At 43.9% G+C, this 24388-nt stretch overlaps 1 protein-coding gene across 10 annotated transcripts in view; it reads right to left on the bottom strand.

Moving 5' to 3' along the window:
- Positions 1-14454, bottom strand: part of nek1 (NIMA-related kinase 1) — a 164749-nt gene extending 150295 nt beyond the window's left edge. For 9 of the 10 annotated variants that reach the window (XM_048527489.2, XM_048527490.2, XM_059644881.1 and 6 more), the window contains exons 1-5: positions 14392-14454; positions 10730-10878; positions 10545-10641; positions 6078-6175; positions 2846-2929 (exon numbers count right to left, since the gene is read on the bottom strand). In XM_048527489.2, the coding sequence (XP_048383446.2) occupies positions 2846-2929; positions 6078-6175; positions 10545-10641; positions 10730-10846 (396 nt within the window). In that variant the 5' untranslated portion in view covers positions 10847-10878; positions 14392-14454. Of the gene's footprint in view, positions 1-2845; positions 2930-6077; positions 6176-10544; positions 10642-10729; positions 10879-14365 lie in introns of all 10 variants that reach the window. The other variant, XM_059644880.1, reaches the window with a different exon arrangement.
- Between the last annotated feature and the right edge of the window lie 9934 nt (positions 14455-24388).

The following is a 24388-nucleotide window of genomic DNA, read 5'->3' as shown; positions in this document are numbered from 1 at the left end:
AGAGGATGTCAGTCCACCCTGGAAGCTGAACTAAAAGCTCTTACTGCAGCCCTGAAGTTAGGGACGGGCCAAGTGGTTAACATCCACACAGACAGCAAGTATGTCTTTGGTGTAGTCCATGACTACATGATGTCATGGGCAAGCTGAGGTTATGTTACTTCGAATGGTAGTGAAATCCAGCATGAGAACCTACTCAAGGACCTAGTGGCCGCAGCCACTGAACTAAAAGCAGCAGCAATTAAAGTCAAAGAACACAGGAAAATTCAAACACCAAGCAGAGAGGGAATAGTTATGTAGATAGAGCAGCAAAAGCAATATTAGAACAGGAAGTGATAATGATAGCAGCTGCAAGACAACACAAAGCCAAAGATGACGAATACAGCATTTTAAATTTACAGCAGCAGCTAGTTCAGAAGAGAAAGCAGAATAGATTATAAACGGGATGGCGTCAGAAGCAGATGATATTTGGAGAAAAGAAGGCAAAGTGGTAGGCCACCACATTCTGCCAGCAGACATTATGTAATATTTACCATGGATTACCACATATAGGAAGAAATAAAATGATACAGCTAATATCCAACTGCTGCTGGTGGAGAGCAATGGGAATAGCCAAGTTTTGTTGAAGATGCACTGCACGTGCACAGACAGAACCAGGGCAGGGAGCTAAAATTAAAAATGAGCCATCAGTCCCATCCAAGTGGGCCATAGATTTCATAGGACCACTCCCAGAAAGTCAGGATAATAAATTCTGTCTGGTCACGATTGACCAGTTTACCAGATGACTGGAAGCTTTCACCACAAAAGACTGTAATGTAACTTCAGCAGAAAATAATACCTAGGTAGGTGTCCCCTTACAAATAAATTCAGACCAAAGGGACCCACTTCACTGTCAAGTGCCTGAAGGAAGCATGTAAACTACTGGGAATAAGACATAGGTATCATTTCCCCTAACATCCATAGAGCTCAAGGATAGTAGAGAGGATGAATAGGACACTGAAAAATGCTCTGACCAAGGCAATGATAGGAGAAGGGGTTAAATGGGCCCCTTCCCTAACAGCTATTCTAACAGCCCAGTTGGACCACTGGAATAACACCATTTGAACTCATGACAAGACGAGCAATGACGCTCCATAGGACCTATTCACAGTGAGGAGCAGAGCTGACCAATAGCAAAGGACAAGTCTAGGATTACATGAAATCCCCCTGTAAGCATCTACACATACTTCATGGACAGGCCAGAGACCAGCAGCTTGTCAAGGACTGGGGGTCCGAGAGACACTAAGGACAAACAGATGCCTTCCCCAAGATCAAGAGGTCCTGATAAAAATTAACCCAAACAAGGGGGCCTTATTCCACCCCCAGTGAATGTTTTGTTTTAAAAATCACATGTATGCTGGAGAGCATAATGCGTCCAATTGCCGGATCTGCATCCAAGTCCCCAGGTCCTCTAAGGGAGGGATACCAATGTGACCCATCCCTTTTAATAGTTCAGAATTAGCCAAATGGGTATTAAGACAAAATAGCTCAAAACAGGGAGATAGAGACAGGCATTCCACTAATAGTGGGATGAACTTTATAAATATTGACCGAGATAGGGACAGAACAGAAATCAGCAAGGAATAACCCAAACAGTTTTATAGGATGGTACCAACCCACATACACGACTTCATGACCACCCATCTTCATCACACTGACTAAACCATCTCTGCTCCTGTGTCTTATGGTCTTATAGCAGAAGCAATTGAGAAACTTATCAGCCTTGATTGAATAGTAGAGCAGACTCGATGGGTTGAATGACCTAATTTCTGCTATGTGTTATGGATGGGAGGACCTAACGGCTTGATCTATCTAACAAGAATTGAAAACCAAGGAGAAGGAACACCCATGGGATGTAGCAACTGCACCCACAGTAATAACACTTTCACATATCCTCTCCCGGTACCCATTAGGGCACTCTTCCTGGCAATAGGGTCCCTAAATGCATCTCTCCTCATGAACGGCAGCCCTAGACTTCTGAACTTCAGGAACATCACGTGTAACATGACATTCCAACAATGATGATACCTCGAGATTATTGTAGGTTAGATGGGCTTGAGATCGGTATGACAGGTCGGCACAACATTGAGGGCCACTCGTTTTACTGTGCTGTAATGTTCTATGTTCTATGATTCGTCCTGTACAACTGGGCCTATTTTGTGTGCAGGCACAGAGTCTACTCCTGGCTACCCCCAACCTGGACAGGATCATGTTATTTGGCCTATGTAGTCACGTTCATACACCACACAGTGGCCGTCCTGTGGATAATGCCAAAACGACACAAACATCCAATTTCAGGAGCATATTCTGACCCTGGTACAGCATGGACAATATTAAATCCCAGTTAAAAAGGCAAAATACAGAAGTGATCTGAACTGGTAATTACATGAATCAGAGATGTTTGGAGGTATACAGGCCATGTGCAGGTAGGTGGGACTAGTTTAGTTTGGGATTATTGTCAGCACGGGCTAGCGAGATTGAAGGGTCTGTTTTGACTCTAATGAAGAAATGAGCAGAATCCAGCAACTTAAACACACACACACCCCTCGCCTGAATAGAAGCATAACTAATGGAAGCCATATGGAAATGGCAGAGAATGAGTACAACGAACAAGTATAAATTCACACAGCTTCAGAAGGGTTTTTTTCTCCCCCCTCCCAAATCAGGTTAATATATTTTAAATTCAATTGATTGAAGCTGTTGAGAGTGTGAGGTTAATGCAGCAGTAGTATAGCTTCAATTTCTCCGTCTTAACACTGTAACAAAATTCTGAAAATAGTTCCTTAACTCAATGGAAACATAAGCTTACCTGTGACTTTATGTCCCTGTGAAGAATCTTTCGATCATGAACATGCTTCAGAGCTAAGCAAATTTGCACAAACCAGTCTAGGATCTGTTGACATAAAAGGGTTAAAAAGCAATATTGCCACAAGTAAAAACTGCCAGACAACATCAAGGCCTCAAAGATTACAACAATAAGCAGCATATTGTTTATTCATACATTGTTACAGTAGGATTTACTCCTTCAAAATATTCATAAAATCTTACACAAACAGCAGAGACATTCTCTTAATTTGTTTCAAGCACAAGCGCAGTGACAACGTAAAATTCATTAGGGTCCACCATTAAAAGGGGCATGTTTAAATCTGATCAGAGCACAGTTTGACAGGTTCTTGCGAATTTTACTCACATCCTTTCCAAAACGTTATTAAATTGCCACAGCCCAGTGATCACCACATTGGAATATGGCATTCATGACTGAGTTAATGATACATTAAATGAATAGGCGTAACAATAGAAAATACACTTCAATGCAAGTAAATGAAAAGTCATACAATTTGGACATGAACAAGCTACTTTCTAAGTGGTGAAAGGTTACAAATTGTGGAGATAGAAAAAGTATGGAGAGTCACAGCTATTGCAAAATGTTTTAAACATGTATAGTGGACAATACAATGAACTTCACTTCTAAAGAAGTAAATACTGAACTCAGAGCTCTTAATTGGTAGGGGCCTAGGTAGTGCTGTAGAACACAGAACACTAAGGGTTCAGGTACATAATTCTTTGCTATTTGAGTCTCAGATGGACAGGGTAGTTAATAAGGTATTTAGCACGCCTGACTGCATGACTGAAGCCATTGAATAAAAGAGTTGGAAAGTCATATTGAGGTTGTCCAGGTGAGACTACTTTTGGAGCACGGCATGCTGTTCAGATTGGCCTGTTAATAGGAAGGATACTATTGAATCAGAGATGGCTCAGAAGAGATTTACCAGGATGTTGCCAGAAATGGAGGGTTTAAGCTACAAGGAGAGGGACTGGGGCATTTTTTTTTTTAACTAGAGCACAGGAGGTTGAGAAGTGAACTTCCAGACAGGGATGGAGCCAATCTGAGAGGCATAGATAAGGTGCACAGGGTAGAGGAGTTCAAAACTAGGAGGCACATTGTTAAGGCGAGAGGAGAAAGATTTAAAAACAACTTGAGGGGTTTTTTTTTAGAAAGCAGAGAATGGTTGATGTGTGGAATAAACTGCCAGAGGAAGTGGTGGATGCAGATACAATTAGTGTTGCAGGAAGCACGTATGGAAAGAAAAGACAGTTAACACTTTGGATCTGGTGGCGAGTCTTCAGACCAGGGTTCAGAATAGGTTCTGAAGGAGGGTCACTGGACCCGAAACATTGACTCTGCTTTCTCTCCAAAGATGCTGCTGGACCTGCTGAGTTTTCCAGGAATTTCTATCTTTGTTTTCTGATTTCAAGTTTATGCAGTTCTTTCATTTTTTTTTAAGAAAAATCTTATAGTCTAATATCAATTTATCATTCTCTGTTTGCTGCACATTTTCGTCTACGGTCCCATCTGTTTGAATACCTTTGGTTTGATGCGAAGGTACCGGTCTTGGACTGGGGACAACAAAGTCAGAAGTCACATGACACCAGGTTAAAGTCCAACAGGTTTATTTGAAATGACAAGCTTTCAGAGAGCTGGTCCTTCGTCAGGTAAAGGACACGTATTTGAGTAATTTCAAATCCAGATTCGAACTCGCCACAGTTGAAGATAAAGAAATGAATGATAATGGTTCAAGGAGAAAAGTTAGTTATGCACAACCTCAGTAAATTCAGCTTCTTTATGATCTAAGTTGTACAAAAATGAGGAGGAGGGAGTAATGAAATTGTATTACAACTGGATTTAGTGTAACAAATCACTGATGGTATCAGAGTATTATCACTAGAAATTCAACACAGTAGAACAATGTACAATGTGGAACTTTTACATTATCTTCACTCAACTGTAAGAATCAGAGCATTACATTTTCTCCTGCCACATGTGGAGCAAGTCTACAGGCAAGATTTTGAATCCAAAACAATAGGTTCGGATTGACATTTGTCACCGTAAGTGGGTAGTATTGGGCCAATCTAACAAGATGACCAGAATAAGAGATAACAAAAGTGTAGAGCTGGATGAGCACCAGCAGGCCAAGCAGCAGAGGAGCAGGAAAGCTGACTTTTTGGGCCTAAACCCTTCATCAGAAATGGGGGAGGGGGAAGGGGGATCCAAAATAAACAGGGAGAGAGGGGGAGGCAGATAGAAGATGGATAGAGAAGATAGGTGGAGAGAAGGCAGGCAAGTTAAAGAGGTGGGGATAGAGCCAATAAAAAGGTGAGTTTAGGTGAGGAGGTAGGGAAGACATAGGTCAGTCCAGGGAGGACAGACAGGTCAAGGGGGCGGGATGAGGTTTGTCTGTCGGGAATGGGGGTGGGGCTTGAGGTGGGAGGTTTGAATAGGTGGGACGAAGAACGGGTTAGGGAGGCAGGGATGAGGTTGGGCTGGTTTTGGGATGCGGTAGAGGGAAGGGAGATTTTGAAGCTTGTGAAATCCACATTGATACCTTTGGGCTGCAGGGTTCCCAAGTGGAATATGAGTTGCTGTTCCTGCAACCTTCGGGTGGCATCGTTGTGGTACTGCAGGATGCCCAGGATGGACGTGTCGTTTAAGGAATGCGGGGGGGGGGGAAGAGTTGAAGTGGTTCACGACTGGGAGGTGCAGTTGTTTACTGCAAACCAAGCACAGGTGTTCTGCAAAGCGGTCCCCAAGCCTCTGCTTGGTTTCCCCGATGTAGAGGAGGCCACATCGGGTACAGCGGATGCAGTATACCACATTGGCAGATGTGCAGGTGAATATCTGCTTGATGTGGCAAGTCTTCTTGGGGCCTGGGATGGGGGTGAGGGAGGAGGTGTGGGGATAGGTGTAGCACTTCCTGCGGTTGCAGGGTAGAGTGCCAGGTGTGCTGGGGCTGGAGGGGAGTGTGGAACGGACGTGACCAGAATGTTTGGTTTAGTTGTTTCAAAACAAAAATAAGCGTGACTATATACTTATGATACATTGGTAAATTGGCTAAAGAAAGAGCCATGATAGAGCAGTGATGAACAGATGGAAAGATCACACCAGGACAGATTCCCCAACAGAGCAGTTGGATGATAAAACATGGCATAACAGCCACAGGAGCAGAAATAAATATTATTTGAAAAACAAAAACGGTTGTTACCTGATCCTCAGGGAATAAAACTCCTTTCTGTGCGTTAATCCGTTTGAAAAGATCACCACCTTCACAGTAATCCATGACTATATAAAGGCAGCCATTTTCTGGTAAATAAAATACATTTGAAACTTCAACTTTAGTGATGAAAGCAGCCAGTATGTCAACAGTGACTTACACCAAGTGCTGGTCTATCTTATAATTGGTCATGAACAAGGGTAAAGTCATCCAACCTGAATATTCTACTTCTTAATTTTAACTTGTGTGAAAACTGCATACCAGAACTAACAGGAATGCTGGATGCACTCATTTGTAGCCACACTGCGTGAGCTGGATGCCACCTTAAATTTTGTTGTTTCAATTCTCAGGGTGTGGGCAAGGCAATCACATTAAATGTCAGAGATAGTAGGAACTGCAGATGCTGGGGAATCTGAGATAACAAGGTATACAGCTGGATGAACACAGCAGGCCAAGCAGCAGGAAGGCTGACGTTTTGGGCCTAGGCCCTTCTTGTTCTGAAGAAGGCAGCTTTTCATCATTGAATTTCAGCAGTCCTTTTAGTATTGATGCTCCAAAAAAAAATACAAAAATCTGAGCAATCCATATCAGAAAGAGGTGCTTTATAAGTTAAAGTAGGAAGATAAAGTTATTCCCAATCAGCCTGCGCAGTTTCAAAAAAAACTTAGCACAATGACTACGTTTTCCCAGTCATTGACTACTGACACCATCCTTCAGTGTTGCCTACACCCTGCAACTGATGTTGGTCTGGTCAAGGAAGCTGGCATTGGTGATAATGGGAACTGCAGATGCTGGAGAATCTAAGATAATAAAGTGTGGAGCTGGATGAACACAGCAGGCCAAGCAGCATCTCAGGAGCACAAAAGCTTGGCCTGCTGTGTTCATCCAGCTTCACACTTTATTATGCTGGTGCTGATGTGTCTGTCTTCCCAGTGGTTTTGCAAGATCTTGCACAGGCAGCATTGGTGGTACAGCTCCAGAACCTTGAGGCGTCTGCTGTAGACAATCCACGTCTCAGAGCCACAAGACAGCAAAAACCACCACAGCTCTGTGCACCACAAGCTTAGTGTTAAAACTGATGTTGCTGTCCTCGAACGCCCTTTGGCTGCACTAGCATATTTGATGTAATGCTGAATCTCTTCACAAGATGTAGACATTGCTGGCATCACCAGCAATTAACACCCCCTCTCCCTGGGCAGATGATCTCAGCAACTAAGATAACCAAGTGTTGGGCTGGATGAACACAGCAGGCCAAGCAGCATCTCAGGAGCACAAAAGCTGATGTTTCGGGCCTAGGGCTGAGATGCTGCTTGGCCTGCTGTGTTCATCCAGCCCCACACTTGGTTATCTCGGATTCTCCAGCATCTGCAGTTCCCATTATCTTTGATCTTAGCAACTAAATGGCTTGCTAGGTCATTTCAGACGGCAGTCAACAACATTATTCTAAATATTGAGGAATACATAGGACAGATCAGGTAAGGATGGCAGATAGCAGAATTCCTTCTCTTAAGGATGTTACTGAACCAGATGAGTTTTTAAAAACAATATTCCTGGAAGATCTTGATCATTGTCATGGATGCAATTACAACACTGTCAAGTTGATGCCAACTTGAAAAATTGTTCAGGCACGTACTGTACACAAAAAGCAAGACAAATCCAACCAAACCAGTTACCACCCCATCTGTCTATTCTCCATCATCAGTAACACGATGTAAGGTGTCATCAACAATGCTAGCAAACAGTACATACCCAGCTATAACATGATGGCTGATGTCTAGTTTGGGTAAGCCAGGGTCACTCATCTCCTGATTTCATTAGATCCTTGGTACAAACAGGGACAAAACAGCTGAATTCCCGAGGTGAGGTGACAACGACAGCCTTGATATCGAGGCTGCATTGTGGTATCAAGAAGCCCAGCAAAACTTGAATTAATGGGAATCGGGAGCAAATTTCTTGCTAGTTGGAGTCATACCCGGCACATAGGAAGATGGTCATGTTTGTTGGAGCCAATCATCTCAGCTTCGGGACATTTCTGCAGGCGCTCCTCAAGGTAGTGTCCTCAGCTGCTTCAATGACCTTCCCACTATCACAAGGTCATTCACATCACACAAATGCCAGGCAATGACCACCTCCAAAGAGAGAGAATCTAATCACCAGCCTTTGACATTCTATGGCGTTAGCATCATAGAATCCCCCACTATCAACACCCTAGGCATTACTTATGACCGGACACTCAACTCAACTCATCACATAAACACAGTGATTACAGGAGTACTGCAGTGGATAATTCGCCTCCTGACTCCACAAAGTCTGTCACCTATCTACAGGCCACAAATCAGCAGTGTGGCGGAACACTCTCCACTTGCCTTGATGAGTACAGCTCCAACAACTCAAGCTCGACACCATCCACGACAAAGTAGCCTGATTGAGTGATACTACATCTACAAGCATCCACTCCTCCACACCAAAACACAAAAGCAACAGTGTGTACTATCCGCAAGATGCATTGTAGAAATTCACCAAAAATCCTTAGACAGCATCTTCCAAACCCATGACCACTTCCATTTAGAAGAACAAGGCCAGCAAACATATGGGAACACGACCACCTGCAAGTGTCCCTCCAAGTCACTCACTATCCTGACTTGGAAATATCCTGGGTAAAAATCCTGTAATTCCCTCCAGGGAACTGAGAGTCAAATTACAACACAGTGGTTCAAGAAAGCAGAGATAATGGGAACTGCAGATGCTGGAGAATTCCAAGGTAATAAAATGTGAGGCTGGATGAACACAGCAGGCCAAGCAGCATCTCAGGAGCACAAAAGCTGACGTTTCGGGCCTAGACCCTTCGTCAGAGAGGGGGATGGGGAGAGGGAACTGGAATAAATAGGGAGAGGGGGGAGGCGGACCGAAGATGGAGAGTAAAGAAGATAGGTGGAGAGAGTATAGGTGGGGAGGTAGGGAGGGGATAGGTCAGTCCAGGGAAGATGGACAGGTCAAGGAGGTGGGATGAGGTTAGTAGGTAGATGGGGGTGCGGCTTGGGGTGGGAGGAAGGGATGGGTGAGAGGAAGAACCGGTTAGGGAGGCAGAGACAGGTTGGACTGGTTTTGGGATGCAGTGGGTCGGGGGGGGGGGGGAGCTGGGCTGGTTGTGTGGTGCAGTGGGGGGAGGAGACGAACTGGGCTGGTTTAGGGATGCAGTAGGGAAAGCGGAGATTTTGAAACTGGTGAAGTCCACATTGATACCATTAGGCTGCAGGGTTCCCAGGCGGAATATGAGTTGCTGTTCCTGCAACCTTTGGGTGGCATCACTGTGGCAGTGCAAGAGGCCCATGATGGACATGTCATCCAGAGAATGGGAGGGGGAGTGGAAATGGTTTGCGACTGGGAGGTGCAGTTGTTTGTTGCGAACTGAGCGGAGGTGTTCTGCAAAGCGGTCTCCAAGCCTCCGCTTGGTTTCCCCAATGTAGAGGAAGCCGCACCGGGTACAATGGATGCAGTATACCACATTGGCAGATGTGCAGGTGAACCTCTGCTTAATGTGGAATGTCATCTTGGGGCCTGGGATAGGGGTGAGGGAGGAGGTGTGGGGGCAAGTGTAGCATTTCCTGCGGTTGCAGGGGAAGGTGCCGGGTGTGGTGGGGTTGGAGGGCAGTGTGGAGCGAACAAGGGAGTCACGGAGAGAGTGGTCTCTCCGGAAAGCAGACAGGGGTGGGGATGGAAAAATATGTCTTGGGTGGTGGGGTCAGATTGTAGATGGCGGAAGTGTCGGAGGATGATGCGTTGTATCCGGAGGTTGGTAGGGTGGTGTGTGAGAACGAGGGGGATTCTCTTAGGGCGGTTGTAGCGGGGGCGGAGTGTGAGGGATGTGTTGCGGGAAATACGGGAGACGTGGTCAAGGGCGTTCTCGATCACTGTGGGGGGAAAGTTGCGGTCCTTAAAGAACTTGGACATCTGGGATGTGCGGGAGTGGAATGTCTTATCGTGGGAGCAGATGCGGCGGAGTCGGTTCAAGAAAGCAGTTCACCACCTTCTCAAGGGCAACTTGGGACAGGCAAGAAATGCTGGCCCAACATGTGACACCCACATCGCACAAGCAAATAAGGGTTTCTTTTCTTCCAGATTTTACATTTAAATTACTGGCTGCCTTGGCACAGTTACAGGCTACCGGGTTAACAAGCAAGCATTATGCTTCCTTACTGTACATTGCATTGTGTCCCTCAGATTGTTGCCAAAACGCCTCACAAAACAATATTTTGAGCAAACATCAGTGTAAGGTGCTCCAGCTTTTCAATATCACCTTCCTCACTGGACAAATTAAACAATTCAAGTTGAAGCAAGTACAACTTTCTAATAGCTGAAGAAATCTGGACCTGAAACACAGATTCTGACGCACACACATTTCCATTGCCCTCAGAACTGTAAACAAAATGTATATACAGTCATGTATTTATTTCTCACCTTCAAATGATTCCTTATACTGTACAATGTTTGGATGTTTCATATTTGCCAACACAGCAACTTCTCTCCTTGACTCTTCCCTCTCCTTATTTGACATCTGAGAACAAAGGAGTGGAACAGGTCTTTCAATAAATACCACCCTGACACATCAAGTGATATTTGAACAGGCCTCAAGATTGACTCACCCTGGAGATGTTGATTTCTTTGATAACATACTGTCTGCCATCTTCTTTTGAGTTGACGAGAATAGCTTTTCCAAACGATCCTTCTCCAATTTTGTTCACCTTTACGTATTTATCCATAGTGCTGGATGTGAAAGATCATCATGCTCACCCTGTATGCATATAACACAACACATTCCCTCAGCAAACAAATCAAATCAATTAGAAACTCAAAGCTGGAGCATTAATCAAATAACGTGTAGCAGATGATTTGGATCTCATCCACAGCTTTCTCCTTATACATGACAAAAATCAGTCAGTCAGGAATTTAGAGGTCTGGCACTGCGGAATAGGCATTGGCTAGAAACTAAATTGAATTACCCATATACATAACGGCGAGGAATAATTTACCTCTTGACCAAAAATCTGCCTCCCAAATATAAATCAAGTCAGGAGTGCAATGGAATTCTCCTCACTTATCTGGGTGAACATAGCTCTGAGAACAGGCAAGAAACTTGACAACATCCAGGCCAAAGCAGTATGCGAGCAATTGTTTGAATGCCACTTTTAACACTCAATTCCTCTGCCAACAACACTTAGCAATGGCAGTGTATACCATCTACAAGATACCCTATCAAAATTCATCAAGAATCTGTCGTCACCACCTTTCAAACCCGCTATCAATATCATCGACAAGTATGAAGGCAGCAGATACATGGGAACACCACCACGTTCAAGTTCCCCTCCAAACCTCTCACCATCCTGACTTGGCAATATATCATGTTCTTTCACAATCACCGGACCTCTCTCCCCAATGGAATTATGGGTCTACTTACATCAAATGGACTGCGTTGGCTTGAACAAGGGACCCACTATCACCTTTTTCAGGACAACTCCGAATGAGCAATACATGCTGGCCCATTCAATGATATAATAATTTAAGTAAATGTTAATTGTAAATTATTTAATCACATAAATGGTTTAATTAAAAACAGTAAATTTACAAGTCACTTATTCCTCGTCTGGAAAGCTGGACCATTGCTCAACCTCAGGAGATCAAGCAGAAACTAAAAGACATCCTCTATAATTCTGACCACATACAAACTTGAGTTGATCAAAATACTAACTAACTCTTGTGACAACATAGGAAGCAAGACTCTCTCTTACCAAAAGGGAGTCTCCAAATCAAGAGAGAATGGTCAGGAAGAAAAAGCACAAATTACTAGGTTCATTCCAAAATGGTGGCCCAAATGCCTCTCAGTACTATCTTCAGAATGAAGTTGGATTTTCACAATGAAAATGAATGAAGATAAATTCATTGAGTATCTAGTACTGCCATTCAAGCAAGTTGCAGTTTTCTCTGATCAACCCAAAGGAAGACCATAATCCATGAAAACTGTCCACAGTATGCAACAATAATATCTTAAAATTAACTAGAAAATTACAGAATAAGTTTTAAAACATGCAACCAAAGCAAGAAAAACCAGACGGCCTTGTGAATTTTAAAGTTCTACATTACTTTATCAAGTAAATAAATACATAAAAAGCACATTATGTACACATTTCAGAATTTTCAACTTCAGGGATTCGATGATTTTACAATGAGGAAGCAGGCCATTTGGTCCAGCAGGTCCACACCAATCCTCCAAACAGCATCCCACCCAGGCCCACCCACTAAATCTATCCCTGTAGTCCTGCACTTTCCATGGCTAATACACCTACCTGCACACTGCTGGACACCATGGGCAACTTAGCATGGCCAATCTGCCTAATCTGCACATCCCTGGACTGAGGGGGTAGGGAAACCAGGGCATCTGGAGGAAACCCTCACAGGCACAGGGAGACTGTGCAAATTTCACACAGACAGCTGTCTGAGGCTGGAATTGAACCTTGGTCCCTAGCACTGCGAGGCAGTGGTGCTAATGACTGAGCCACCCCTGCTGGTCCACCATGCAGCCCGGGGCAGCACAGTGGCACAGAAGTTAGCACTCCTGCCTCACAGCACCAGGGACCCGGGTTCAATTCCCAGCCTCAGGCGACTGCCTGTGTGGAGTTTGCACATTCTCCCTGTGTCTGCGTGGGTTTCCTCCAGGTGCTCCGGTTTCCTCCCAGAGTCCAAAGGTGTGCAGGTTAGGTGCATTGGCCGTGATAAAAGTTGCCTGTAGTGCTCAGGGATGAGTAGCTTAGGTGGGTTACAGGGGGATGGGTCTGGGTGGGATGTTCCAAGGGTCAGTGTTGGCTTGTTGGGCCGAAGGGCTTGTTTCCACACTGTAGGGGTCCTATGATTCCTATGAGCAGTCAGAGATAACAAAGTTTGGAGCTGGAGGAACACTGCTGGCCAGACAGCATGGAGGTACTGGAAAGCTGACGTTTTGGGTCTGATACTTGGCCTGCTGTGTTCCTACAGCTCCACACTTTGTTATCTATTCCAAGCAGGGTACTGGATCAAGTTCTGAGTGCCACACTTTAGAAAGGGTGTGAAAGTTTTGGATAACACAAAGATTTAGCTACCAGAGTTCCAAGGACAAAGGGTTATAGTTAGAAAGTCAGAGTTGGGTTTTTCTTCCTTTTGAATAGAGAAGGTTAAAACATATCTGATTTTTTAAAAAAAAATAATGAATTGCTTAAAGAGTGTAATTAAGAGAACCTGTTTGCTAGGGTTGAGGAGAAACCAATAAATAGAGGGCATAGATTTAATATAGTTGGGAAAAGAATCAAAGGCAACACAAAGAAAACTGTTTTACATAGCCAACAAACAGAACAACCGACTTGGAATGCACTACCTAATTTGGGCAATGGTTCTGATTATGTAAGAGCCTTCAAAAAGGCAACTGGTTCAATACTTGAAGGTTAAAAATTGCAGAGATGTTGGAGAAGAGATTGGAAGACTGGGCACAGATGCGAGGGGCCAAACGGGTTCCTTCTATATTGCACTATTCTGCAATTCTACACAGAGCATCAAACAAGTCAATCATACTGAATAAATGCATTACCATTAATCCAAATAAAACCGTGAGATGATGACACAAGTATAACTTTTCCAGTCTTTTGATGCATATTATTCTTTTGGAGCCTTGCTGAAGCTTAATATGCTTGGTGGCAAGAGTCATGCGTCTCATGCATGCGCATGCCCAGAGATCTGGCTTCAGCAATTCACAATTTTAATTTCCCACAACACAATAATTAAGTATACACAGCCACACACCCAGTGATGGCATGGACATCTGTAACCGGAGAGCCTGTGCTTGCTTCTTCCCAATCTTGCAGGATGTAATTCTTAAAAGCTACCTGAAAGCATACGGGTTGAAGAAGCATTTTTGACACCCCAAAAAGTACAGAATGGAAGAATTTGTGCCGGATTGCATTCCACCAATTACTGCTAAGCAAACACAAACACAATAAATAAACAATCAAATAAATAAACAGATGACAGAAGCATTGCTACTGGTTTGTTTCATCGCTCTGCCGCTCAGTGCGGCCTATCTTTCATCAGCATCAGTTGCAAGAAGCAAAACCTGCATATGCTTTTCACCTCTTTTTATACATATTCGTACGTAGAATAAACAAAGACACTGAGGCCGACTAACAATTAAAACTTTTCAGAGATGCCAGCGTTAAAAATATAACCTTCATCATATGATATCTAACCATTTTCCTCACCATTATATATACACATATAAACTCACCACTGAGCTGCTGCTACTCCTGCTCACTCACAGACTGCCCAGTTATTCGTCTCTCAACCGAACCTGCTAGCGGATGGCGCCTCCCATTGGGTGCGGTGGACAGGGTCCACGTTTCTATTGGTCAGAATGCCTGTCAATCCCCACGTTGCGGCGCCCACGCCCCGCCTCACCGGTGTGGGTGAGTTTGGTTGTTCACTTGTCGATTGTTCCCTTTCCCTGGCAACGGCCGCTAGTAACGGGGCCCAGCCGACCAAGCTCAGCCTGGAGCCTGCAGCATCGGGGTGTGGGCCCGGGCCGACAGGGAGAACATGGCATATTGCCCGATTAAAGAGAAACAAGGAGGGATCCCGTCTCAGGGGAAATAAGGGAAACAGGAGTTTGTGATTCCCGTCAAACGTGATAGCAAGACCCCAAAATTCAGCATAGCCCGGAAACCTCTTTCATTTTGTGATGGAAAAACTCAGCAAATCTGGTAGCATCTCTGGCGAGAAAGCAATGTTAACCTTTCGGGTCCAGTGACCCTTCTTCAGAACAGGCCCCCAGAACAATCTCTAGACTCCAAACGACAACGCGGTTTCTTTTTCCACAGATGCTGCCAGACCCTTTTTTCCAGCAATTTCTGTTTTTCGTTTCTGATTTCCAACACCCGCAGTTGTTTGGGTTTTATTTGTCTCTTTTTATGTCATGGATAAACGTTTACTGGGACGCAGAGGATAACATTATACGTGGATCTGAAAGGATTTAGAAGAGTTAACACTGCGCAGAATAATACAGATCAGTTTAGGATTTAGGCATGAGGCCTCACCTGTTTCTCTGTTTCTCCTATAGCTCTCTCACAATCCCTCTTATTATCGAAGTAACGCGCAATATATCAGTATCAGTAACTGAAAAAGTTGTGAATTGAAAACCTTATTTGTTCTGTAGCAGGGTCACTGGACCCGAAATGTTAACACTGATTTCTCTTTGTATATGCTACCAGACGTACTGAGTTTTTCTCGCAATTTCCGTTTTGGTATCCAATACTAGAGGCATCATCACAAAGTTATTAGATCCATTTAGGCAGAGATGAGGAGGGTTTTTTCTCTCAGCAGTGAATATGTGGAATTCTTTATTGCAGCGGACTGTACAATGTGGATCATTAATTATATCCAAGGCCGATATTGACTTTTAAACAGAAAATGAGTCAAGGGTTATGGGACAGAAAACGGCATGGTCATGTTAAATTGCATAGCAGACTCAATGGGCCGAATGGCCTAATTCTGCTTCCACATCTTATGGTCTTTTTACCATGCAAGGCCTGTTGTCAAGCAGGCTTTGGAACTGGTCATATGACCCGTTAAAGACACAATTCCAAAACATAATCTTACAAAGCCCATTATTGTAATAACAAACATAACAAACTATTCAAATCCCATCATGGCAACTGATAGAATTTAAATAAATCTGTAAGTGTGTACCAGGTTTTAAAAAAATTCATTTGTGTGATGTCATCATTACTAGCCGGGTCAGCATTTACTGTGCATTCTGAGTTGCCCTTGAGAAAATGTTGGTGACCTGCCTTCTTCAACTCCTGCAGTCCTTTTTGCTGTAGGTTGACCCATATGCCATTTGGGAGAGAGTTCCAGGATTTGATCCAGTGATACTCAAGGAACAACAATATATTTCCAAGTCAGGATGGAGAGTGACTTCGAGGGGAACTTTGAACTGGTTTCATTTACACGTATCTGTTGCCCTCGTCCTTTTAGATGATAGTCCAGGGTTTTGAAGGTACTGTTGAAGAAGCGTTGGTGAAATTCTGCGGTCCATCTTGTAAAAGGCACACAGAGATAGCAAGAACTGCAGATGCTGGAGTCAAAGTCAATACAGAGTCCTGATGAAGGGTCCACGCCCGAAATATCAACTCTCCTGCTCCTCTGATGTTGCCTAACCTGTTTTTTTTTGGGGTCCGCACTGTATTGTAAAAGGCACACATCATTGTGACTGAGAAATGATAGTTAGGGAGTGGCTGCAGATATAAGTGGCACAGTTGCACAGTGGCTAGCACTGCCGCATCACAGTGCCAGGGACTTGGGTTTAATTCCAGCCATGGGTGACTGTGTGAAGTTGATGTGTTCTGTGTATATATGCGTGTGGTTTCCTCTGGGTGCTCCCAATTTCCTTCCACACTCCAAAGATGTGCAGATTAGGTGGATTGGCCATGCTAATTTGCTCCGTGGTGTCCAGAAATGTGCAGTTAAGTGGACTGGCCATGGTACATGTGATAATGGGAACTGCAGATGCTGGAGAATCCAAGATAACAAAGTGTGAAGCTGTATGAACACAGCAGGCCAAACAGCATCTCAGGAGCACAAAAGCTGACGTTTCGGGCCTAGACCCTTCATCAGAGAGCTCTCTGATGAAGGGTCTAGGCCCAAAATGTCAGCTTTTGTGCTCCTGAGATGCTGCTTGGCCTGCTGTGTTCATCCAGATTCACACTTTGTTATCTCGGCCATGGTACATGTAGGGTTGGGGAATAGTGTAGGGTCTGTGGTGGAATGCTCTTCGGAGAATTGGAGCACATTTGATGGGCCAAATGGCTTCTTTCTGCGCTGTAGGGATTCAATGATTATCTATGAATAAAGAAAAAACAAGGTTTGGAAGGTGACCAAGTTTGTCCAGCTTGTTTCTCTGGTGTAAGGATACATGCAAAACGTTTCTGGATTAGCTCAAGTTTAAGGAGGGTAGAATCTGCTAGCTCATCCAAGACTGCATTAGAAAATTAACAAGGTTACAAGATTTGGATTGCTGTTCTCGCACATTGTTACCTCAGATGCTCTAATTTTCTCCAGATCAGCTGAAGTGAAATACTTGAATTTGAAGTAGAAGAACAAAAGAACTTATTATTTTGAAAGACTCTCTCCAACATCACCCTAACAAAAGTTCATTTTCTGACTCAGTTCATTGAAGTGGTATTTTCTTTCATCAGCTGAACAACTCCTGGGACAGATTCCACAATAATCTCAAAGCCTGTAGTATATTGACCCTCTGCTATTCTTACAATCTTCATTTAATAAATGGATGGAAAGCACTGGGATCATAATACAAGTATGAAATAGTCACAGTCTTGAAAAATCAGTATATGTGAAAGTAGAAAAATTGAGGTTTCAATGAGAAACAAGGCTGATTCTCCAAATTTTTCAAAACTGAGTATGTTGGTGGATTTTATCAGAGATTCACTGTTTCTTAGCTTATTATTTGTGCTGCACTCAGATGCTTGATACAACAGCTAAAAATTATTAACGTCGACTGATCTCATTTAGTGGGTGAAACCATCCATGTGGTTTCTCGCTACTGAATGAGTAATAGCTTCTTGATTCGCAAAAGCATTTTGTGATATCGGAGAACTCTGAACAGATTCTTTAATGGTTGTTGTTTCCATTGTCTTCCTGTTGTAAAGCTCCAATTTCTTGGGTGAGTGACTGAATTTTGTGACTTACATTCGAATTGCATACTTAGATTAAAGATGTTGAGACTGACATTTCTGCTGATAATACTTGAGTTGCCATGCTTTCAGGACTAAACGGCAAATGTGTTGATTTTGGTCCTGTCTTCCTTTTAAGCTTTGTTTAAAAAAAATCACAGAGATCTTTTATATATTACAAGATATGCAGTTTGAATTGCATTGTAATGTGCAGAACTGTATTTTCTTGGTGTCTGGTTCGAAACAAAAGTATGCATAATGCTGAGTTTATTAAGATTTAGCTTTTCTCTGCAAATTTGTTTTTAATGTTTGTGACAATGAATGCCAGAAAGATCTTTAAATCCTTTTGTATCCCAGATATTACAATTTGTAACTACTGAAACTATTACAGAAATCAACTTTTATAAACCAAGAGTGGAAGTTTCTACAAGCATTGATTTAATGACCATTTGTCAAGAGTCACAACTTTATGATGTAGTAGAAGTGTATTCAAAATGAAAATGCTGGAGTTTGCAGCACAATAGTTTTCTTTCTGTACAACATAGAAATGAACAAAGTCTTCACAAATTATATTTTTGTCCTACAAGGAAACATGACTAATAGCTTCACATTAGTCAACATGATTTAATGAGATTAGAATACATAATCTACCGTTTATTTGAATGGCATGGCCATATTTTTAGTTTTCTTGCTCAGATTTTAAATTTCAGGGTTATTACTAATACCACTCTACGTCGCTACACACTAATAGGTTTCCTTTTTAAGTGAGTAACAGCTTTATGCAAAGACCATGCTGCTGATACCATTTGGAGTTGTGAAAGCCTGACTAACTGTTCTGCTGTCCACTTCAGAACAATGAAAGGAAAGAAGATGCCTACTTGGCAAAAGGTTAGTCAAGGTCATCTTCAATTCAGTCTTAACATGTAAATATTTTTGAGCAGGGCTCAGGAGTCAACCGTAAGGTGTAGGGTTTTAGAGTCATACAGCACAGAAATAGACCCTTCAGTCCAACACGTCCATGCCGACGAAGTTTCCCAAACTAAGTTAGTCTCATTTGCCTGCACTTAGCCTTTTTCCTTCTAAATCTTTCCACTTCATGTACCTATCCAAATGTCTTTTAAATGGTGTAACTGTACTTGCATCTACCACTTTCTGTGGCAGTTCATTCCACATATGAACCATCCTCTGTGTGAAAACATTGCCCTCAGGTCCTTTTAAAGCTTTCTCCTATCACCTTAAACTTATAGCTATCCAGTTTTGAACTCACCAATCCTTGGGAAAAAACCTTTGCAGTACACTTTATCTATGACCGTCATGATTTTATAAACCTCTAGAAGGTCACCCCTTGACCTTATTCTCCATTGAAAAAAGACCTGGCTTATCCAGCCTCTCCTTATAACTCAAAAACACTCCAATGCCAGTAACATCCTTGTAACTTTTTTCTGCTTCCTCTCCAATTCAGTTATATCCTTCCCATAGCAGAGTGACCAGAAATGTCTTCAAAAATGGCCTCAATATATGTCCCATTCGATGTGCCAACTTGTCAATTCAATGATCTGAGCAATCAAAGTAAGCGTTCCAAACACCTTCTTTCTGTCTACCTGTGACACAACTTGAAATGAGCTATGTACCTGAACCCATCGTTCTCTGTTCTACAACACTCCACAGGGCCCTATCATTTACAGTCTAAGTCCTGCCCTTGTTTGTCTTACCAAAAAACATCACCCCCAAGTTGATTATACATGACCACCCCTTAATAAAACTTGCTGTATCATTCTACAACATTCTAGTCTCTGAGTTAGAAGGCTGCAGAGTTTTAATTTTGGTCCCTGTGCAATTCAGCAGCAAACCAAACATCAGAATCTGGAAATTATAAATATCACAATTTTACTTATTGGTTGTCCCAACTGAATTTCATTTCAAGTGGTAGTTTCATCTGTGAGGGATGATGGGAATGAGGCGTAGAACTTTGCCAAGGTCAGGCGAGAATATTTACTGCACGCCTTTTGAGGGTGGGGAAACCAATTCAGGAAATATACAATCTGTCACAAATGCTGCACATGCAGTTATCCTTTGCTGCCAGTGTGAGTTGATCTCTGTTGATGACTTGTTTGTGAGACTGGCATTTGCTCTGGAATTTCTGAAATCACATGCCATTGTTGTGTTGAACTCCTGCCCACAGGTATTGTTTGCATCAATTGTCACCCAAGGTTTTCCACTTGATATCTAGGGTTTTCATTGATGCTATTTGACAGCATCCTTGAATTGGAACTTTAGGTCCCCTGCTGACCTCTTTGCATGTTCTACCTACATAACCTTTGGGATGTAGCCATCTTCCATCTTCTGCATATGTCCAAGCCAGCTAAATCCTCCTTGTCTGATCGATACTCACATGCTTGCTCAAGAAAGGGCTGCTTCTGCTTGCTGAGCCGGTGGGTTTGCTTGCAAACGTTTCGTTACCCTGCTAGGTCACATTGTTACTGTGCTTCTGGTGAAGCGTCCGTGTTCTGTCCCGCTTATTATCTATATGCCTCGGTTTGCTGGGTGGTTGATATTACTTCCTGTTTTGTTTCTCAGTGGTTTGTGCAGGGGGTCTAATTCAATGTGTTTGCTGTTGGAGTTCCGGTTGAAATACCAGGCCTCCAGGAATTCCCTGGCTTGTGCAATTATCGATGTATTGTACCAGCAAACCAAGGCATATAAATAACAGCAGGACACAACACTGAAACTTCACTGGAGGTACACTGATGATGTCACCTAGCAGGGTGACGAAACGTTTGCAATCAAACCCACCGGCTCAGTGAGCAAGTCTACAACCTCACCCACAACCCGAGCTACAAATCTTCTCAAAACCTTTAAAGTACTGCTTTATTGGTGACTTTGTTTTCCATATAGCATTAAGGATACAATATAAATACCAAAAGATGAAAATTGATAAACCTTTTCTCTTCGTAGGTGTAGGGTTTCCAGGCTTTGCTGCGACACTGCAATGTGTTAAAGAATATAGGCCTGAGAGATAACCATCTTAGTCTTGTGTATTTATTGTTTCTCCTGACCAATTTTGTGACCCTTCCAGAATTGTTAGCTGCCCTTCCAATGTGTTTGCTGAGCTCCTCATCAAGAGACAGATTGTCTGTTTCTGTAGATCCAAGGTAACAGAATCTGCTGACTAATTCCAGTGGTGGTTTGCTGATCCTAAACCACAGTTTCTTGGCATGGAGAGTCGCATGAAAAAGGCAGAGGATGGACCAAAAACTTGGTCAGAAATCACACAACATCACGTTACAGTCCAACAGTTTTATATGAAAACATAAGCTTTTGAAGCTTCAGTCCTTCTTCAGGTGTTAACAGAGAGGTATTATCAGACACAGAATTTATAAGTAAAAGATCAAAGGTTCACAACATTGATGAGGATATACTAAACAAACCTACAATGCTGTTGAATCTTTAATCAGTTAGAAGGTTTTAATTGATTAATATGTAAATGTAAATCCTAGATTCCTATCATCCACAGTCCTGAGAGAACAAAAGGTTTTATCAGAGATAGTAAGAACTGCCGATGCTGGAATCTGAGATAACACAATGTGAAGCTGGAGCAACACAGCAGGCCAGGCAGCATCAGAGGAGCAGGAAAGCTGATGTTTTGGGTTTGGACCCTTCTTCATAATGGGGTAGGGGGAGGGGAAAGGGACTCTGAAATAAATAAAGAGGGGGGAGGGGGTGGTGATACCAGGTAAATAGTGATGGGGATTGGTCAGTGAGGTGGGAGGACTGGATAGATGGGAGAGAAGACAGACAGGTCAAGGAGGCGGAGATGAGTCTATTAAAGGCGAGTGAAGGTAGGTCATGGTAGGGGTTGGTCAGTGAGTTGAGAGAAGTGTATAGGTGGGGGAGAAGATGGACAGGTCAATGAGGTTGGGTTGAGAGGGGGAGCTGGGATGGAGCTGAGTGGAGAGGTGTAGGGGCAGATGTTGCACCTCCTGTGGTTGCAGGGAAAGGTGCTGGGACTAATGGGGAGTGTGGAGCGGATGAGGGAGTCGTGGAGAGAGTGGTCCTGCTGGAAGGCAGATAAGGCTGGGAAGGGAAATATATCTTTCGCAGTGGGGTCAGATTGCAGGTGGCGGAGAATGATGCATTGAATCCGGAGGTTAACGGGGAGATACGTGAGGACAAGAGGAATTCTGTCTTTGTTTTTATTGCTAGGAGGGAGGTGTGAGGGCTGAGGTGTGGGAAACACAAGAGATGCGGTCGAGGGCATTTTCAACCACTGAGGGGGGTAAGTTGCGGCCCTTGAAATACGAGGACATCTGGGATGTTTGTGAGAGGAACGCCTCATTTGGGAGCAGATGTGGCGGAGGCGGAGGAAAGAGGAGTAGGGGATCACATTCTTGCAGGAAGGTGGGTGAGAGGAGGTGTAGTCTAGGTAGCTGTGGGAGTCGGTGGGCTTGAAATAGGTATCAGTTTCCAGGTGCTCACCAGAGATGGAGGCAGAGGTGTCCAAAAAAGAGAGAGAGGTATTAGAGATGGTCCAGGTGAACTTGAAGTTGGATGGAAGGTGTTAACAAAGTTGATGAATAGTTTGAGCTCCTCGTGGGAGCACGAGGCGGTGCCAATACAGTCATCAATGTAGCAGAGGAAGAGGTGCGGGATAGTGTCAGTGTGGCTGTGGAAGAGGGACTGTTCCACGTATCCTACAAAGAGGCAGTCATAGCTTGGGCCCATGCAGCTACTCATGGCCACCCCCTTAGTCTGTAGGAATTGGGAGGAGTTGAAGGAGAAGTTGTTAAGGGTGAGGACAAGTTAAGTTAAACAGATAAGGTTGTCAGTGGAGAGGGACTGGTTGGGCCTGTGGGAGAGGAAGAAGCAGAGGGCTTTTAGGCCATCTGCATGGGGAATGCAAGTATACAGGGATTGGACGTCCATGGTGAAGATGAGGTGTTGGGGACTAGGGAATTGGAAGTTTTAGAGGAGGCGGAGGGCCTGGGTGGTGTCCTGGATGTAGGTGGGGAGTTCCTGGACCAGTAGGGGAGAAAATAGATTCGAGATAAGTGGAGATAGGTTCAGTGGGGCAGGACCAGGCAGAGACGATGGGTCGACCAGGGCAGTCGTGTTTATGGATTTTGGGAAGGAGATAGAAACGGGCTGTGTGGGGTTGGGGAATGATGAGGTTGGAGGCTGTGGGTGGGAGGTCACCAGAGGTGATGAGGTTAAGGATGGTTTGGGAGATGATATTTTGGTGGTTAGGGGTGAGGTCATGATCAAGGGGGCGGTAGGAGGAGGTGTCGGAGAGTTCGTGCCTGGCTGATGTTAGGATTGGTACGCCATTCCCTATGCACCTCCCTTGTCCATGGGTTTGATAGTGAGGTTACAGTTGGAGCGGAGGGCTGCACGTTCTGTGTGGGAGAGGTTGGATTGGGTGAGGGGGGTGGAGAGGTTGAGGTGATCAATGTTGTGACGGCAGTTGAATATGAAGAGGTTGAGGGAGGGCAGGAGGCCTTGAGGTGGTGTCCAGGAGAATGCAGTTTGTTGGAGGCGGGAGAAGGGGTCTGTAGAGGGGTCTTAGATTCACGGTTAAGGAAATAAGCGCAGAGATGGAAGCGGCAGAAAAACTGTTTCAGGTCCAGGTGTGAGCAGTATTCATTGATATTCAGGTGGAGGGGTTGAAGGTCAGTCCTTTACTGAGGACTGACCGTTCATCCTCAGTGAGGGGGGAGGTCTGGGAGTATGGTGTAGACTCGGCAGGGCTGGGGGGTGGTGTTGGCTGAAAAGCTAGCGGCTGTAGGGGCAGTGGGAGAAGCGACGTCGGCAGTGAGTTTTAAACCAATTTAGAATCTATGGGGTGAATTTGTATTTGCAACTACATTTTATTTTGTTCAAAAAGCAAACAATTTATAGACAGTGAGTCAATATGGGGTTTTATAAATTTGTACAAAATGCGCAGGAATGGGATTGTGGGAGATATAGCAGTTTGGATCGGAAATTGGCTTGCTGAAAGAAGACAGAGGGTGGTAGTTGATGGGAAATGTTTATCCTGGAGACCAGTTACTAGTGGTGTACCACAAGGGTTGGTGTTGGGTCCACTGCTGTTTGTCGTTTTTATAAATGACCTGGATGAGGGCGTAGAAGGATGAGTTAGTACATTTGCAGACGACACTAAGGTCGGTGGAGTTGTGGATAGTGACGAAGGATGCTGTAGGTTGCAGAGACACATAGATAAGTTGCAGAGCTGGGCTGAGAGGTGGCAAATGGAGTTTAATGCGGACAAGTGTGAGGTGATGCACTTTGGTAGGAGTAACCGGAAGACAAAGTACTGGGCTAATGGTAAGATTCTTGGTAGCTTAGATGAGCAGAGAGATCTCGCTGTCCATGTACACAGATCCTTGAAAGTTGCCACCCAGGTTGACAGGGCTGTTAAGAAGGTATACAGTGTTTTAGCTTTTATTAATAGAGGGATTGAGTTCCGAAACCAAGAGGTTTTGCTGCAGCTGTACAAAACTCTGATGTGGCCGCACTTGGAGTATTGCGTATAGTTCTGGT

This window comes from Stegostoma tigrinum, chromosome 3 (assembly GCF_030684315.1).
Source record: "Stegostoma tigrinum isolate sSteTig4 chromosome 3, sSteTig4.hap1, whole genome shotgun sequence".
NCBI lineage: Eukaryota > Metazoa > Chordata > Chondrichthyes > Orectolobiformes > Stegostomatidae > Stegostoma > Stegostoma tigrinum.
The sequence above is the reverse complement of the archived record's forward strand: the minus strand, read 5'-3'. Positions and strand labels throughout refer to the sequence as shown.